The sequence below is a fragment of the Capricornis sumatraensis genome, chromosome 3 (assembly GCF_032405125.1).
Source record: "Capricornis sumatraensis isolate serow.1 chromosome 3, serow.2, whole genome shotgun sequence".
Taxonomy (NCBI): domain Eukaryota; kingdom Metazoa; phylum Chordata; class Mammalia; order Artiodactyla; family Bovidae; genus Capricornis; species Capricornis sumatraensis.
In genome coordinates this window covers 39016822-39036966 of record NC_091071.1, presented here as the reverse complement: position 1 = coordinate 39036966, position 20145 = coordinate 39016822, and the positions used below count along the sequence as shown (strand labels likewise).

At 42.9% G+C, this 20145-nt stretch overlaps 1 protein-coding gene across 2 annotated transcripts in view; it reads right to left on the bottom strand.

Moving 5' to 3' along the window:
* Positions 1-20145, bottom strand: part of CREBBP (CREB binding protein) — a 120954-nt gene that overhangs the window by 82200 nt on the left and 18609 nt on the right. For both annotated transcript variants that reach the window (XM_068968314.1, XM_068968313.1), the window contains exon 2: positions 14051-14763. In XM_068968314.1, coding sequence (XP_068824415.1) covers positions 14051-14763 — 713 coding nt within the window. The remainder of the gene's footprint in view (positions 1-14050; positions 14764-20145) is intronic.

Here is a 20145-nt window from a genome sequence, read left to right as displayed (position 1 = left end):
GCAAATCCTTTTGTACAACAAAAAGTACTCCTGGGAAATCAGACTCACTCTCCAAGTTATCTATTCTATAAATCTTATAGATGGGGGTCAAATCTGATTCATATACAGAAAATTGGGTATTATGCACTTTCTCACCTTATTTTGAATCCTAGTATATCACAGAAAAAATGGTGAAGAAAAAATGCAGACTTTGGAGTCAGACATGGATGGGTTGTAAGTCAAAGTCTGCCACTTTCTAACATGTGTCATCTTGAATAATTTCCTGGGAGACAGAAAAGTGGCTCAGAATATTTTATTCCATGTGCAAAATGGATATGGCATGTACCTCACAGGATTATTAAACATGAGAAGAATCAAGATTACGCTGCAAAGACACCTAGAACAGAGTCCAGTATAACCGGTGCCCCAGAAACGTCATTCCTTGCCTGCTCTTCTCTGACTATAGTTCAAAAAAGAGTAAACACAGTAACTGTTATCCTTCTTCATAAAAGGATCATACTGCAATTTTATGTTATAGTCATTATATACTTCTGAAAATGCCAGAAGTATTACACAGTAATCAACATAAAAACCCTAAATGTTTTAACTTGGTGACAGATGGACAGCAAATTACTGTCTACAGTAAATGCAACTCTTTCCAAAATATTGCAGAAACATTTTGGAGAAGTCGATCCTTGAAGTCTTGCTTTGGACCCATTTACACAAAGAATGTTAAGTTTAGTACTTCCTAACTTTATGCACTAAACAAGGAAAGAAATGAAAGATAACTTCTGAAATGTGCTATATTTGGTCACCAATGGGCACCCATTACACACCCTATTTGTGCTTATACCATCAAGACGGAGAGATATCCCAGTGCCTAGATGGCACAGCCACACCACCTGACCCTCCCAAAGCTGGTAAGAAAAGCAGACTCACAGTACCCCACTCCCAAGACCTCCCAAAGCAGAATGTGCACCTTAATAAGATCCCCAGGTGATCTGCAAATCCTTATAAAGTTTAGGAAGCCCTGCCCAAAGATATGTTCAAGTCTGAGATATGTTAACGGCTGGGCTTTAGAATCAAATCATTCCTAAATTATTTGCACTGAAGGAAAAGCACCCAAGAGGAATACGAAGGGCAGAGTCAAATGTCTCCCAGAACAAACCCAACACTCTCTAAAGAAAGACAACAAAACTCTTACTCAACAACATATCCACCATGTCTACTACATAATCAAAAATAACTAAACATGCAAAGAGGCAGGAAAATATGACCCATCACCGGGAATTATATATTTTTAAAAAACGAACAAAAAGACCGCAAACACAGAGATAACAAAGATGTTGGAATTAGCCTTCAAAAGGAGAGCAGGAAAGGAACAAAGAGAGAGGGAAAAAAAGAACTAAATGCAGAAGGGACAAAGAGAAAACAAATGGCAAGATATCAACCTAAGTCTAACTATATCAACATCTCATGTAAATAAACTAAACCTTCCACTTAAAGACAAAGACTGTCAGAATAAATTAAAAACAAGTTCTGACTACATGTTCTTTACAAAAGACACACTTCAAAGACATGGACAAAAGGGTAAAGAAGGCATCCTTTGCAGATGTTAGTAAGAATGAGAGAAGCTGTGTTAATGAGACAAAACAGAAATAAAGAGAAACATTGAGAATGATACAAAACTCAACTTATCAGGAAGCCATAATAATCCAAAATGTATATTAACTTAAATCAGTAAAGATGTAGCTGATTTGAACACAATCAACTTACTCTAACTGACATTTACAAATGCTACACCCTACAACTGCATATTCTTTTCAAGCATATGCAGAACATTCATCAAGACAGACCATATGCTGGGCCATAGCACAAGCCTCAGGAGATTTCAAAGGACAAAAATCATATTCAGCACCTTCTCTGACCATAATGGAATAAGAAATCAGTAACAAAATAGTATCTGCAAAAATCTCAAATATTTGAAAATTAAGCAACACACTTCTACATAAAAAATATGAGTTGAAGAAATCACAAGTAAAATATTAACATATTTAAACTAAATGATAAAACTCTATCAAAATTGATCAAATGCAGTGTAAAGCAAATTTAGAATGAAATTTATTGCTCAAATGTTAATATTGAAAGGTCTAAAATCAAGGATCTAAGCACCTACCCCAAGAAGTTATAAAGAGCAAAAAAAAGTCCAAAGCAGAAGAAAGAAAATAAAGAGAATCAATGACATAGAAAAGAATATTGACAAGTCAAAAGTTGGGTGTCTGAGAATATCAATCAAGTTGACAATTCCTCTCCAGACTCATCAGGGGAAAATGAGAGAAACATAAACATATCAGACTGAAAGAGGAGACACTGGACATTATTACAGATTCTACAGCCATTAAAAGGAAATTAGGGGAATATTATAAATACTTCGGAGAAGGCAACGACACCCAATTCCAGTACTCTTGCCTGGAAAATCCCATGGATGGAGGAGCCTGGTAGGCTGCAGTCTATGGGGTCGTGACTGAGCGACTTCCCTTTCACTTTTCACTTTCATGCATGGAGAAGGAAATGGCAACCCACTCCAGTGTTCTTGCCTAGAGAATCCCAGGGACGGGGAAGCCTGGTGGGCTGCCGTCTATAGGATCATACAGAGTCGGACACGACTGAAGTGACTTAGCAGCATGAGTACTTCACTGCTAAATAAATTTAAGACCTGAGATGAAATGGATAAATTCCTTGAAAAAAAATTAACACAAGAAGAAATGAAAAATTAGAATAATCTATACCTATTAAATTAATCAAATCATAATTTGAAATCTTCTCACAAGGAAAACTCCAGACCCAGATGGTCTCACTGGTGAATTTTATTAAATATTTAAAGAAACAATACTAACCTCTCATAGAAAAGTAAGGAAGAGAGAACAAAAGAGCATCGCCTTGATACCAAAGCAAATCAGGAGATACTCTAAGAAAATTACAGACCCATATCCCTCATGAACATAGAAGCATAAATCCTAAGACAATATTTTAATAAATAAGATCCAACAGTACATAAAATGGGTAACATATCACAATTGAGGGAGGTTATCTCAGGAATGTAAGATTGGTTCAACATTCAGAAAGATGCACTTCACCACATTAACAGAATGAAGAAAAGCCCCCTGATCCTCTCAACAGATGCAGGAAAATATTTGATGAAATTCAACAATCATCTACGATAAAAAGGCTCAGCAACACCTCGACTAAGGGGATCTTTAAAAGCCTACCACTAACACCATACTTAATGGAAGACTGTTTTCCTCCACAGATCAAGAATAAGACAGGGGGTGCATGCTCTCAACACTTTCATTAAACACTGTACTGAAGGTCTCAGGCAGAGCAGTGAAGCCAAAAAGATAAAAAGCACACCAATTAGAAAGGAAGAAGTAAAATTCTTTATTTTTCAAAGACAACGTGACCTAGAAAATTCTAAGGCATCTACCACATAAGTAGAGCTAACAAGTAAGTCAAGAAAAGTTACAGGATATAATGTTAATAAAGAAAAATCAATTCTATTTCTCTATATTAGCAACAAACAAGTGAAACAATCTAGACAAAATCTAGACATCAAACAAATGAAAATGAGAAATAAAACAATTTGTTTTTAATACTTACTATAAAGCTAAAGAAATAAACAGACCAGGGCTTCCTTGCTGGCTCAGTGGTAAAGAACCCACCTGCCAATGCAGGAATAAGGATTTGATCCCTGACCCAGGAAGATCCCACACGCTATGGAGCAACTAAGCCCATGCGCCCTAACTACTGAGCCCACATGCTGCAACTACTGAGGCCCACAAGCGCAAAAGCCCGTGCTCCGCAACAGCAGAGGCGGCTGCAGTGCGAGGCCCCCACACTGCAGCTAGAGAGCAGCCCCTCTGTGTCGCAACTAGAGAAAGCATGCAGCCACAAAGACCCAGCGCAGCCATAAGGAGACCAGAAGAGGGGCGGCAGACAGACGTTCTGTAAAAGTCGTTAGTACATAGTGTAGTCTTAGCAGGTAACCAACGGGTTCCATCCCTCATTCTTTTCTTTAGTTGTTTGTTTTTTTAATCAAGGCTTTAGAAATAAAAAAACCATTCTTAGGTTATGGGCCAAATTTGGCCCATGGGCTACAAATTTGCTGACTCCTGGACTAGAGTCCAGAAACAGACCCCTCTTTATCCAGTCAATTCCATCTCTAGTTATTTAACCAAGAGAAATGAAAACTTATATGTCCACACAAAGACTTATACAAAAGCGTTCACAGAAGCTTTATTCTTAACAGCTTCAAACTGGAAACCACCACAATGTCCATGAATAGGAAACTAGATAAGCAGTCATGGTATATTCACACAGTGGAACACTAACAGTAAAAAGAACTATTGAATTCAGGCAACAACATGGATGAATCTCAAAAACACTCTGAGCAAAAAAGAAGCCTCACCAAAAACAAACACCACACTACCAAATTCCATTTATATAAAGTCTGAGAACAGGTAAAACTCATCCATGGTGAAAGAAATGGGTGGCGAGAACAGGAAAAGGGAGGAATACCAAGGGACTTTTTGGCTAATGATTCGCCCTGAATTGGGATAGGGGTATGGATAACATCAGCGTGAGTCTTGACAAATTAAACTGTTAACACTTCAGATCTTGTGCATTTCACTCTACGCAAATTGTACTTTTAAAAATAATAAAAGTAAAACAGTAAGTATTTTTAAAATTAATACATGTAGGTCTCTAACCCCAGATCCTAATTGTTGACCTCTAGTTAGAAAGTAGTAAGGTTGATTGGTTTTTCTTACCAGTATGCTCTTCCAAGTAGTCACCCTAGAGACCTATCAAATCAAAGAACTCAATGTTGCTATTCTGCAAAACATTCAGTTTGTGCTACAGAAAATAATGTTATAAAGTTAACTGAAAAAAAGAAAGGTAACTCCAACTTCGATTTTAAAAAGATGTAAGTAATTATGGATAAAAGACTGCTAGGGAAAACATCAAAAAGTTAATACCAATTATGAAGTGGGTGATAGGATTATTGGCAGTGTTTTCTTTCTCTAGACCTACAATTTTTGTTCAATCAACTATTTGTTTTTAATTAAAAAATAATTCTCTGAAAACAGCAGAAAAGCACTCTCATCACTTCAAATGTTAATTATCTCAAATCTTTTAGGTAAGAAAGCATCTGGCCAGCTAACTAACCCAGTCTTCTCTGCAAGTTTTCAGTAAACCCAGACACCAAGAACTATACATACCCCACCTCATTTAATCAGCATAACAATTCTGAGATAGATATTACTATCCTCTTTTAATCTACACAATTCTCAAAGGCAGATATTACTATTATGCTCATTTAAAAGACAAACAATTAAGACCCAGAGTGATTACATGATTTTCCCACGGCTAATAATTAGTGATGCAGCAAGTCCAGATTCCAACCTCTGCTCGCAAGCACTCAGCTGCACTCCATGTGGGGAGGCAGGCTGGACCACCACTGAAGATGAAGGTGAGACAACAGCGAGGACAGAAGCAGCAGCAGGCCAGGACTCTCTGCAAAGCCATGACCAACATATATACCATCTCATTTAAAAGTTTTTATAAATAAATTCATGCATACGTATCATGGGAAGTTCAGCACATCCTGACTCACATATTCTCCGTGAAAGTCATGATAAGATGACTGAACCAGTAGAAGACTGCTGAAGATTTTTACCAAAACCTGTGCCTACAATAGCTCTATAATCATACCACAGCTCACTGGAGTATTTCTAAGCTTTCAGTCCTTTTGTTCTATAAACTCACCATTTACTTCCACTGTGATCTTTTTAAAAAAGGCAAAATTAGGATTTACTTAACAAAAAAATGTCCTTATTTGCTACCAAGGATCAGATGCTGCTGCTGCTGCTGCTAAGACGCTTCAGTCATGTCTGACTCTGCGCGACCCCATGGACAGCAGCCCACCAGGCTCCCTCGTCCCTGGGATTCTCCAGGCAAGAACACTGGAGTGGGTTGCCATTTCCTTCTCCAATGTGTGAAAGTGAAGTTGCTCAGTCGTGTCCGACTCTTAGCAACCCCATGGACTGCAGCCTACCAGGCTCCTGCGTCCATGGGATTTTCCAGGCAAGAGTACTGGAGTGGGGTGCCACTGCCTTCTCCGAGGATCAGATGAGATGATAGTAAAAAGAAATAACATGAAAAAGAGAAAAGCATCAGACAAATGTACAGGATTATTTCTCTTGCTACTAAATGTGAGAAATTTTCAGTCATCATTCCAAATAGAGAAGGTGGGTCACTCATTCCCAATGACCAATTTGGCCCCACTCCTCCCTTAGTGACAACATGCTGCTAATCCATCCCACAGCAGTTCTCGGAGTGCAGTCCCCTACCAGCACCAACTACGGTCACCTGGGAGCTGGCCCCACCCCAAACCTACTGAAGAAGGAACTCTGGGGAGCCCCAGCATGCTGGGTTAGCAAGCCCGAAGTGACTGTGCTGGACGCCAAGTGTGAGACCACCGCTTTATCCTATCTAACCAAAATGCTGGCTGACTGACCAGGGAGTCTAGATCTAAATCAAAACCTTCACCTATAGCACAGCTCTAAGGAAAGCCAGGCCCCTGTTTTCTGACTACTTTCTAAAATAAGACGAATATTCCAAGAACTTTATCAAAAACAAGTCCTAATCCAACCCTTTGTGAAGAGGGCTTACCATACAAACTATCTTGGTCCCTTATTTCTTCTACATTACTTATAAGAAAGGACTGAACAGATTTCCGAGGCTGCAAAAGCACTTAACAGCCTTGGAACTGGACAGACTCTGGACCCCTTGCCCAGATACTCCACAATACCTACCTCTTCCTACCAGTGTCTGCTTCCTCTGCCACCTCTCTACACGGCAACAACACCTCCAGGCAAGAGAACTTGCATATAGCTTCCAATCCCCACTTTAAATATATTTTTTGCTCTCCTCCTAAAAGACAAGTTTTGATTCTCTGCAGAAAAGTAGAGCACGCTACCAAAAAGGTAACACACGAGGTTGCCTATTGTTGAAACGGAGGCACACAGAGAGGAGGGAGCAGAGGGGCGCTGAGTAACTCCCCACGATCACCCAGCACAGCCAGGATAGGATCCCACGAAGCCTGGATGATAGTGATAGTGAAAGTCACTCGGCCGTGTCCGACTCTTTGTGACCCTAATGGACTGACTATACAGTCCATGGAATTCTCCAGGCCAGAATACTGGAGTGGGTAGCCTTTCCCTTCTCCAGGGGAAGGCTGGAGATCAAACCCAGGGATCGAACCCAGGTCTCCTGCATTGCAGGTAGATTCTTTACCAGCTGAGCCACAAGGGAAGCCCTTTATGATGTTTGTGATTATTTCCACTTTCTCATTCCTAATTTTGTGTGACTCTTAAAGAAAACATTTAAAAAAGAAAATACAAGCCATTTCAACAACATGCCAATAATGTTAACAAAGAATGATGTGATTTAAATAGTTTCTCCTCTCCATTCTGTGTGCCTCTATTTCTAATCTGCAAAATGGGAATAGTACCCACTTTTTATTTTTAATGAAGGGTAGAAGTTAAATGCTTTGAGTTTTTCCTCAGAATAAAAACAAACTTAAATTTTTCTAAAACAAAAAGATACTGACTTGAGACCAAGAGTCTAATGGAGTATTGTCAAAGATCTTAAGTCACCCTCTAAGGAAAAAACTTCAGGCCCATATAGCTTTTGTACAGATGAAGCTTCTCAGTTCTTCAAGGAACCGATCATTTAAATTCCAAACTGTTTCAGAGAACAGATATGAACAGCTTCCAAACTCTGAGCAATTTAACATAACTCTGATACGAAAACCTGACAAAACACACAAAAAACAATCAGGGATCAATCTCACTATTGATTAGTGAGAAGCAAAAATTCTAAATGAATGCTAGCCAATAAAATCCAGCAAAATATTAACTTAATTTCACAATTACAGAGGTGGTTCAACTGGACAGTAAGAAATCTGAGATAATTTGCCACATAAATAAAACAAAGGAGAAAAAAAAATCACATCTAATAATTATAGATGTCAAGAGGGACTCTGATAAAATCCAACATCCAACAAATGAGGAATAGATTATGTCCCAATTTAAAAAGGCTGAAAACCAAAGCTCACGCTACACTTCATAATAAAACACCAAATACATCTCTATTTAAATCAGAGACAAGACAGGGATGCCCAAGAGCATAAACACTGGTAGAAATACTGCCAAGGAGAAGACAAAAGTACCAATAATGCCAAAGATAACTGTCTACCAGGAAAAACCTAAGAGAATCACCTGAAAAAGTATTAGAACAAGAGAATTCCATCAAGTGGCCAGATGACTTAAGTGACATATATATGTTAACATCTTTTCTATATCAAAACAACAGTCAATTAAGTAATGAAATAGAACTCATGTTCAAAAGCAAGGATAAACCCATGAATACATCCAGAAACTAACTTAGAATAAAAAAAAAGGTGTATTACTTATATAAAGAAAACTATCGTATGCTTCTGAGCAACATAAGACTCATGAAAAGACATGAAAGACAAAGCTTGCATGAACAGGGTAAGACAACTCAGAAAAAAGACAGATTAGTAATACTAAATAAATGCACTGGGCTAACTAATTTGGAAAAATGTATACAAAGTTAGATTTCTATTAATATAGAAACTCAAGCCAAAATGAATTCCAGGTTAAAGATCCAAAGTATAAGGGGAAAAAATATATAATACTCCATTTTAGAATAGAAACAAATTTCCAAACATGACATAAAACCCAAAAGACATAAAGGAAAACACAGATAAATTTGTTTCTATAAAAACTGAAAACGTCCATTTGGTAAAAACTCAGAACTATGTGGCCATTCTGGAAAGTAAAAAAGGGGGAAACATGTTCCCTCATTAAAAGACTTTCAGTTCAGTTCAGTTCAGTCGCTCAGTCGTGTCCGACTCTTTGTGATCCCATGAATCGCAGCACGCCAGGCCTCCCTGTCCATCACCATCTCCCGGAGTTCACTCAGACTCATGTCCATCGAGTCCATGATGCCATCCAGCCATCTCATCCTGGGTCGTCCCCTTCTCCTCCTGCCCCCAATCCCTCCCAGCATCAGAGTCTTTTCCAATGAGTCAACTCTTCGCATGAGGTGGCCAAAGTACTGGAGCTTCAGCTTTAGCATCACTCCTTCCAAAGAAATCCCAGGGTTGATCTCCCTCAGAATGGACTGGTTGGATCTCCTTGCAGTCCAAGGGACTCTCAAGAGTCTTCTCCAACACCACAGTTCAAAAGCATCACTTCTTCTGCACTCAGCTTTCTTCACAGTCCAACTCTCACATCCACTCATGACTACTGGAAAAACCATAGCCTTGACTAGATGGACCTTAGTCGGCAAAGTAATGCCTCTGCTTTTGAATATGCTATCTAGGTTGGTCATAACTTTTCTTCCAAGGAGTAAGCGTCTTTTAACTTCATGGCTGCAGTCACCATCTGCAGTGATTTCGGAGCCCCCCAAAATAAAGTCTGACACTGTTTCCACTGTTTCCCCATCTATTTCCCATGAAGTGATGGGACCAGATGCCATGATCTCGTTTTCTGAACGTTGAGCTTTAAGCCAACTTTTTCACTCTCCTCTTTCACTTTCATCAAGAGGCTTTTTATTTTTAGCTCCTCTTCACTTTCTGCCATAAGGGTGGTGTCATCTGCATATCTGACGTTATTGATATTTCTCCCGGCAATCTTGATTCCAGCTTGTGTTTCTTCCAGTCCAGCGTTTCTCATGATGTACTCTGCATAGGAGTTAAATAAGCAGGGTGACAATATACAGCCTTGACGTACTCCTTTTCCTATTTGGAACCAGTCTGTTGTTCCATGTCCAGTTCTAACTGTTGCTTCCTGACCTGCATACAGATTTCTCAAGAGGCAGGTTTAAAGACTTTAGCTTTAAAAAAAAATTATACTTTCAGAAAAAAAAAAATGAGTCACTTCATATTTTTAGGGCTTCTCTGATAGCTCAGTTGGTAAACAATCTACCTGCAATGCAGGAGACCCCGGTTCAATTCCTGGCTCGGGAAGATCCACTGGAGAATGGATACCCTACCCACTCCAGTATTCTTGGGCTTCCCTGGTGGCTCAGCTGGTAAAGAATCTGCCTGCAATGTAGGAGACCTGGGTTCGATCCCTGGGTTGGGAAGATCCTTTGGAGAGGAGGGAAAGGCTACCCACTCCAGTATTCTGGCCTAGAGAATTCCACGAACTGTATAAGCCATGGGGTCACAAAGAGTTGAACACAACTGAGCGACTTTCACACACACTATGCTTGATTTTGCTTCTGTCATCTCACTTTATATGCTTTTTGCTTCTAATTTTTTGTCTTTAGATTTTAGCTTTTAATATGCAAAAATATTAAGAGTACAAACCAACAAGAAAAAATGGGAAATAAGACAACAGAAAAACTGACAGAGAATATGAGCAACAGCAAAATAGAAAGGCCCATGAATTTATGACAAGACATTGTGCCTAAGGCAACGGCAAATCAGTTAAAAAAAAAAAAAGGTATCAGTGCTGGTGAGAATTTGAGGCACAGGGACTCATCTGCTGTTGGTTAGGGGGTAATCTGCATGTTTTTGGAGAGGATCTGTGCTTAAATATCTATGCTTATTAAAAATGTCAATATCCTTTAATCCAGAAATTTCACCCCCCAAATCTCTCCAGCAGATACATCCAGCTATACAAAGATATATACACAAATCAAGACTCAAACGTATAGCATCAAAACATACAGCTATTGGGGCATACAGCCAAATCAGGGCCCCTGCCATACCGCATGAGAAGAACTGAAAGCTCCATCTAACGTGCAACAACTTCCTACCTGCACTGCTTAGGGGCAGAAAGGATGCGTGCACACACATGTATGCGATGGGGGCACAGGGGAGGGGAGAGGTTATACTATACTATATTTAGAAGTGATACACACACACACACCCTCTCTGTGCCTGTATATATACAAACCATCTCTGGCAGGACAGATAAGAAATAGTAGCTGCCTTTGGTGAGAGAATCTGGGAGAACCAAAGGTCAAAAATTAAGGGAGACTAACTTTTAAGTTCTTATCCTTAACGCTGATTTTTAAAAAAATTTGACTTAGTTGTTTAAACCATACGCATGATTACTTTCTAAAAACAAAACTGTTAACAAAGTCTTTGACCCAGTAACTTCACTTTTCAGAATGTCCCTCACAGTGCATGTGGGTATGCCCACACGAGGACAGTCGCTGCAGCGCAGCCTGGACTAATGGGATGTTAGGAAGAATCCAAATGCTCATCAGGGCACACAAACTATGGTGCATCATAAAATACACCACCTTGCTATCAGTAGGAAAACAAGAAAAATCTGTGCCCACTGGCATGGAAAGGCATTTCATGGTCTATTGTTACCTAAAACAGCAAGGTGCTCATCTCGTGGTCTGGCTCCATTTCGTATATTAAAAAAGGACCTGTGTTAATATATCTGTACAGAAGCAGTTACCTGTAAGCAGAAGAGGGGCTGCTCTTTTTACCATTTACATTATTTTATAGGAAATCTGCATATCCTTCACACCAATAATTTTTTTTAACAAAATTACCTTTTAAAAAGTTTCTTTTTCCCTCTGTGCATCTAGAATCTCATCCAGCTTAAAATGAACGCGTCTCTTGCTCTTGTCCACCGCTGCTAGTTCTTCTGTCCCAGCCAAAGGCCACGACAACTTTCAACCACCTCCCACCCCTTCTTCGCCATCAGCCTCTTTGCGATGGGAGATGGCTGTGCCACAACAGTCATGTGGCTTACCGTCCTCACACTGAACACTCACTGCTGTATAGAGACAGATCACGCTGTACAAAGGAATGAAAACGCTGGGCAGATGGAGAACATGGAGCGAGGGAGACATGATCGGCAATGCCCAGACTGCAGGAAACTCCCAGAACAAACAACAAGCACAACAGCCAGATGTGTCAACAAATAAACTGTAAGAATTCTAGAGATTAACAGCTTCTTAAGAGCCACAGCAACTGAGTAAAAGATAGGTTATTCAATTCAGGGGGAGGGGACTCTGTAGTAACAAATCACGACACATGCAACCACAGGAAAACTGAGTATCTAGTGGACACTGATGACCAAGGAAATCACTTATGTACATGTGACAGTGTACTCTGCCCAGGTATGCCAAGTCCAACTTTTAGGAATACATGAACACACACACACACAATCAATGGCTCTCCAAATGCGGTCAAGGGACTCAGGTCCTTTCAGGGGTCAAAACTATTTTCATAAAACACTAAGACAATTATTTGCCTTTTTTGCTCTCATCCTCTTACAAGAGGCTCTGTGACATCTGACATTACTACAGTGATTAATGAACATTCGTCTTTTAAAATTCTCTTTTAGTTATCTAATGTGGCAAATGTGGACAGATAATACACATTTTAAAGAAAACTCCTCGATAAGTTCTAAGATTACTCAGGAGCCCTGTTTATTTTTGTGTGTGACTTAAATTTTCCAAAATACCTTTTCGTAACTGGGCATGTGGAACAGAATGACCAGTGAATCAGGAAGGAACAAACATCAAACCTACCCATGAAGCCTAAACCCAAAGAAATCTCTTCTCAATTCAACTCTAAAATGTGCATGCACACACAGACCCCTCTTTAAACACCAGGGACAACAAAAATTTGAGTTCACATTTTCCCTTAATAACACTTCAAAAGAGATAAATGAAATTTGAATGTTTAGAATTTCTTCACTTTTACTTCTTCAGTTAAAAAAAATCCTCTTCTCAGCCAAGCCAGTCACACGGTTCACCTAGTGCCGGCATGAACCTCAGGGGGAAACTGCTCGGCCTGGCCTCTCCCTCTCCCTTATCTGGGATTCATCCAATTCAAACAGTTCTGCTGTTCTGGAACCTGCTGCACCAAACACCGCCTAACACAGGGGCACTGGGGGGAGCACCTGGCCTCCTTAGCGCGTCCCGGGGTCAGCATCGGGTGGGTCAGCCGTGCTCTGTCCCTTTAAAGTGAAAGTATCAGTCGCTCAGTCATGTCAGACTCTTTGCGACCCCATGGACTGTAGCCCACCAAGCTCCTCTGTCCACGGGATTCTCCAGACAAGAATACTGCAGTGAGTTGCCATTTCCTCCTCCAGGGGATCTTCCCTACCCAGGGATTGAACCCAGGTCTCCTGCACTGCAGGCGGATTCTTTACCGTCTAAGCCACTACGGCAGCCCGCATCCTCTGTCCCTTGTCCGCTCTCATTTTCCCAGTGGTCTCTCTCCACCTTGGCATCTGCCTTCCCTGCTCTCCACGTTCAGTTCCTACACTGCACACCAGCTGCATGGCCCTTCTCAGGAGCAGAGCTCTACACTGCACAGCCATCACACCCCCAAGTCAGCAGCTCTGAGTGCCTTACAGGCTCCAGGTGGTGCTAACGCCACTTGCCTGGGAGCCCACCTGGAGAACCCTTGCTCTGAGTCTCCTCTGGGACCCGAAGCCCCATACTGGCCCTGGCTCTACCATGCCACCTCTCCCTCTTAAGCCCAGCAGGAGCTAACCAGCTTGGAACCCAGCTTCCTCACTGGTAAAACAGAGGCTGGCAAAAGACACTAGGCCAGCTGGCTGTAACACAGGAAAGGCATGAAGAGGACTGCCCTGGCTGGCGGCGGGAGGCGACGGCAGAGTGCCTCTGCCGGGCCCACTGACGCCACAGAAGGCCAACTCCCCGCGAAGTTGCCTCTCAACCACGTGGTCCCATCTCCACACGTTTGTCTTAGAGGCTAAAAACTGGCCCTTGGCCCCAACTCCCTCTCTGTGTTCTCAACCATCTGACGTGCAGGCTAACCTACCGCTGGCTTCTTCAACAGTTTCCACCTTAAAGACACGGCAGGGATCCATATGCTGGGGAAAGGACACGGAACACCAAACCCATCCCTTTCGAGAAGCAGGGGCAGGAATGTTCCCCTGGTTAGCAGGACACCTGCAGAGCACTGACGCTCGCTTACCTTGCTCATGCCTCCGGCCTGTGCGGTGCTCAGCCCCGCGTGACTGGCCATTTGCGGTGAAACTTGGGTCAACGTCTCAGCCAGCACACTGCTCGTGGCCCCCTGCATGGCCGGACTAGGGTATGGCATCCCAGCTCCCCTTCCTCGGCCAGCAGCCCCAAGAGATCCATTCATGACCTGCGCCTGTCCTTGCTGGGCCTGATTCATTAAACTGTGGCCAGAGTTACTATTGAGGAGGCCTGGATGGGTCTGGTTGAAGTTTGCGTTCATGCAGATCCCAGGTCCCGTCTGCGACGTGGCAGGGCTGCTGGTTACCAGCCCCACTTGCTTTTGTGCTTGCGGATTCAGTGCTTGGGAAGCAGGAGGAGTGGGCCCGGAGGTGCTGGCTGCCTGCTTGGGCAGGCTGGGGGCCGAAGAATCTCCCTGGTTCAGAGGGCTCTTGCCCATGGCACCCAGACTGGCCATGTTGGCACTGCTGGGCTGCCCCTGGGCCTGGCCGCCGAGGCCTTGTTGCGCGGGGCTGCTGGCACTCACATTGCCTATTCCCGGGTTGATGCTGGAGCTGCTGCCGCCTCGCAGGAGCTCGGACAGTTGTTTATGTTTGGAAGCAGCATCTGGAACGAGGTTCCCACTGTTTAAAAGGCTTAATTCTCCTCCATTGGGGATCAACTCATCGGGAAGATCATTTTCCAAGTCAAACAATGATCCAAAATCTAGAAATGAAACAGAATCAGAAATGAGAAACTAAGCAACCACAATCTCTCTCCAACTGTCATACGTTACTACCAGCTTAACCTAAAGGGGCACTTAACATGGAACACTCACATGCCTTACAAGTAATGTCAAAATGATCTGAAAGTTCATTTGGGAAAATAAAACAGAAAAATATTTTTCAAACTCTGAAGAAGGGAAAGTTAAACAGAGATGAGACAAAGGCTATCTAAAACGATAGATTCTATCCTATATTCTACAACAATAAAGAGTGTGGGGTAAAGCAAATACAATTTAAAGGAATACAATGGAAATTTAACGAGTTTGCTTAATTATGTTAAAATGCTTCAAGAATGTATGTGTGTAAAACAGTAACTGGGCATCAGGTTAGACCAACAGCAATTTGAGAAAATTAAAGCCTAGCCTTAAGTGAATATATATAAGAAGTAAGTTATTAAAAAAAAAAAAAAAACTAGCCTTAACCGAAAATGAGATTCCTCAAAGTGCTAAAGCCGCAGGAAATAAAGATATACACAGAAATTAAGAAGAATTAAAAGTAAAAGAAAATAGGAGCTTAAAAAGTACTTGAATTATACAGAAAGGGTTAAAGTAAATCTTATATAAAGATGGAAAGCACACCTCCCAGGAATAAATGTGCAACGGATATACAAGCACGTAAGTATCACAAAGGAAGATAAAACAGTAAACAGAAGAGAGCATCCTTCAGTAATCAAACATGAAAATTATAGCAACTCCTTTTTTCCAGTCCCTCTCAAAGTAACACTTCTCTTATGTGGCCTATATATGTCATCCCCAGTCCTTCACTAACCACGCACTGTTCAAATAACAACAACCTGGCCATGTGTGCAAGTGCAAAGGACAAGATGTGCAGAAATACAGTCACCGTGGGATTATCTGTAACATCAATATAAACACAGACTATACTCAGAAGCAGTTTAACCTACTGGTTATCAGAGCTCAAGACCCAGAGGGCCAGTATCTGGATGCCGGCTCTGCCTCCTGCTCCCCACTTACCAGCTGTGTGACCTTGGTTAAGTCACGTAGGCTTTCTGTGCCTCAGTTCCTCATCTAGAAAAGGGGAGTGATAATGGCTACTACACCTCTGAAGGTTTGCTGTGAGGGCTATATGAATTAATACATGTAGATCACTTAAACAGTGCCTGTGGGTGCTAAGGGTTCAGAAAGTATTGGCTCTCTGTGTGTGCTTCCTAAGTCGCTTCAGTCATGTCTGACTCTGTGACCCCATGGACTGTAGCCCACCAGGCCCCTCTGTCCATGGGATTCTCCAGGCAAGAATACTGGAGTGGGTTGCCATGCTCTCCTCCTGGGGATCTTCCTGACTCAGGAATCGAACCCACGGCTCCTGTGGCTCCTGCACTACAGGCGAATTCTTTACTGCTGAGCCACCAGGGGATCCCTCAGATATTATTATTACTATCATCCAATAATAGAGGTTTAATAAGCTGCTGTACAATAGAAACAGGAGAACATTATACATCCATTAACATATGAAGACTCTACAAATATAGGAAAATGTTTGTGTTATATAAAAACATGCAAATGAAAACTGTATGCAGAATGGCACACAGAGTAAGATTAGAACCAAAGTGCGTGCATGTGGGCAGTGGCTGGAAAGTAACCTGCCAAAAATAGGTGCACGGGTAAAACGGGGGGTGACGTGTGCATGCGGCTTCTTATAAAATTTAACAAGCCACTCCTCCTGCCACCAACCACTTTTAGAAAATTGAAAACCTTTTTCTCCAAGGTGCAGACTCTTGTGACTGTCTTCCCCAACCAGCTCCTCAGCGGGCTGCCTGGGATGTTCCTTTCAGGAAGGGCAACACATTCCAGTCCAAGGAGCAAAAGCCACCAGACCACCTTCCCCGTGGCAAGTGACACAGTCCCAGCTATGGAAACGGAAGGCAAGTGGGCCAAGGCATTCTGGAGATATGCTCAGAAGATGACCTCCCGCTTTTCACTAGATTTCATTCTGGAACTGCAGCAACGCTCTTCAGCCAGGAAAGGAGACAGGGCTCGTGCGCTAAGGATGGCTGCAGGGCAAACACAAGCACCCAGGTCCATGAAGCCATCTCTAGGCTAACACAGCGATCCTGGAACCATCCCCCACCCCCACCATCTTCAGACTTCCTGTAAGGAGAGAAAATACACTCCTATCACTGAAGCCATTCCAGCTACAGTCTAAGGAGACTTGCAGCTAAAGGCATCTTGGTATCTTCATCATGTCTACGGATGAAGTTCAAACTCCTTCACTCTCCTCAACACCTGCTGGGGCACCCGACCTCCCAGCCACAATACCACAAGCCAGCACCTGCATCAGCACGCTTTCTCCTCTGCATGCACTTTCTCTCAGTCTAGAAAACCTCACATCCAAGCCCTCCTTCACATCAAGCAGTAACTACGGAGACTCCTCCTACAAAACCAACCAGTCCCTTTTCAACCTCCTGAGTTCACCATACGTGCATGCCTCATAGGCCACCTCGAACACATATTTAGTTCATCCTGCCTGACTGTGAGGGACTAGACACTCCTTGCACATACACTCTGCTTTGCAGAACCTCTAGAGCAGCTGCAGACAGCACGAGCCTCGCCTTTCCTCCCGAGTACTTTACTGCGTGCCCCCAAGAACACCCTTTACACAAGCGCAGGGCAGGTGACAAATTCAGGAAACTTAACATTGATATGGCACTTAATACTGATTGCCCTTATTCAGATCTGGCCAGTTGTTCCCAAAATGTCCTTTATCACATTTCTTTTTCCTGTTGCAAAATCCATTTCAGAAAAAGAAGAAAAAAACACAATGCAAAACAATTAAAAAAAAAAAAAACCACCCATTTCAAGATCCCAACACATTTAGGTTGTCATGTCTCTGTCTTCACCTTTATTCTAGAAATGACGTCTAGACTTTGTCTTTCATAACTCTGAGATTTTTGAAGAGGGTAGGTTAGTTGTTCTGTAGAGTGCCCCAAGTGTGGGGTTGCTTCCTCAGGCTCAAGGACACTTAATTACGAAGCGACAACAGGATTTCTGGATACAGAAGACAAGACAGCAAAGAGAACCACTGACCACGGCTTCCCACAGGCGACCTCCAAGCTCCTGTGCTTCCACGTGGCTTTGGGGGTTCCATTTCACAGCTTTCATGCCACTGTGTTGTCCTTAACCTGGAGATTCACCAAGGTCTCCAGACACAAAGACCACATGAAATATAGTAGAAATAAATGAGAACAACCCTCTAATATAACTAACATTTGTATTTATTGCCTTCCACATTTATACACATTTCTACTGACCACTATTTTAGAAAAATCGAGTGTGTGCATATGTTTAATGCAATGTTTCTTAATCTATGAACAAGAAAATGAAACTCATTTAAACAAAGACAATGGAAGCCACTTATGACAGACATAAGGTTTCCTTCTTACCTGCCAGGAGGGGATGTAGTGTCAAGCACTAGAGACCAGAAGAAGGAAGTGAGCTACAAATACTGTACATTCCAAGTTTGGAATAGCCTGCGGATGCTCCCGACTGATTCTTCCAAGAGTCCCAAAGCACTTTTCTAGGAGAGGGTGAGCAGGCCAGGACAATGGTAGGTAAATTCAGAAGAACAGATAACCGCAGCAAGGTCAACAACAGGGTCCCTAGTCCAGCGTAGGAAGTGGGAGTCGGAAATGGGAATGCAGAAAGAACACTCGCAGGCAGAGCACAGGAGTTCAAATCCTGGCTGAGTCAATCAGCCCCGTGTCCCTGGGCAAACAGCTTAATCTCTGCGTCTTAATTCCCTCAACTGTGAAACAGGGACAATGGTATCCCAGGGCTACGCGCTGAGAGCTGCAAAGGGGCGCTTTGCCACTGACGCCAGTTATGTCCACTGACACCAGTTATCTTAACACCATCCTGCACAAAAACTTCCTTACCTTTAAAAGTTCACCACATGCTGCCACTCTCAAACTGATGCATTTTCTTTTCTGGTTCTGTCTTGCTCTAGTCCCAGGGCACCTGCACTTTCTATGGCTGTGGCAGGTGTTATGTCTATGCCTCGTTTCTGGTTTTGGTTTTTATTGGTCTGCCACACTTTCTCATCCTGTTTCAGCACAAGCACGTCTCACAGCTGTCTGGGTGCAGGAAAGGTTGACTGACTCTGCTGCGTCCTCACCTGCCCAGTCCAAACATGTATGAACATGCTAACAGCCACATACACGATGTACAGGCTCTGTAACAGACAGAAGGGGGTGTGCAGTGCTTGTGGAAGGCATATCCACACTCACACCATCATACTTTCCTCACCATTACTCTTCCCTGTTCTCTAGTTCAAAACAAAACATGACACAGGAGAGCGAAGCAGGAGGCTGTTGCAACACAACACAGCTGTGATTTCCACACACCCAGTGTCCCCACATACAGGTTGGGCAAACACCAGTCTGAATCATCGGAAGTTCCAAAAATTCAAGACTGAGCACCACCACTTCCAATCCCAGGAAGTTCATGTCTCTACACCATATCAGCACAGGATGGGCCCAGGAGAGGGCAAAGCTGAGGCTGCAAGAGATTCGGGATCAACCTGCTTTCCAGGGTCACCCTCAGCAGAAGATGAGTCCCGTCACACAGCCAACAGCAGACACTGTTTCCGCAGCCACAGCCGGGAGCAGGAATTCTCGCCCCCTCGGGACTTTCCAGCTGCACCAAGGAACTCAAGATAGAACATACACACTTTGGGGAGTCAACCTCCACAAACGACTCTTCATTTGTGGCTGGAAGGCACTGGGAGAAGGAGGGGTGAAGGGCTGAACCTCTTCCCTCCCCATCTCCACCAGGTCCAAGCTCCCCTGTGCCTCTCAGCTAAACTGACCTGGGAAAAGCAGCTGTGGGCGCTCAGGCTCCACCACACCTGGCGAGGCTGCGGCGCCCGTGGCAGCGGCTCAGGAAGGAGAGCTGAGCAGACCCGACGCCTCGGGAGCGGGAGGGCTTCACCACGCAGGACCACAGAGACCTCAGTCTGGGGACAGTCACACCAAACACTGACCCACCCCCCCATGACGCAAGACCCATTCCGATGCATCACGACCAGAAGGCAGCATTTCACCTTAAGGAATGATCTACTATCAGAGGCACTGGAAAAGGCTTTTCATTTTACAAAATCAAATACCTGGCAGGTGACTGACTCAATCTTTCCAGCCAGCAACATCTGAAAAGTTTTGTTTGAAAGGAATTGTTTCAAATGCATCAGCTAATTAAAGAAACCATCTAGAAGACACTTCTTCCCTCAGGTTTTCTGAATTCTCCTCTTTCTGTCATAATACCTTATTTTTGTTGAATTGCATTCAGAACCCCAGATCCTCCACAACGGC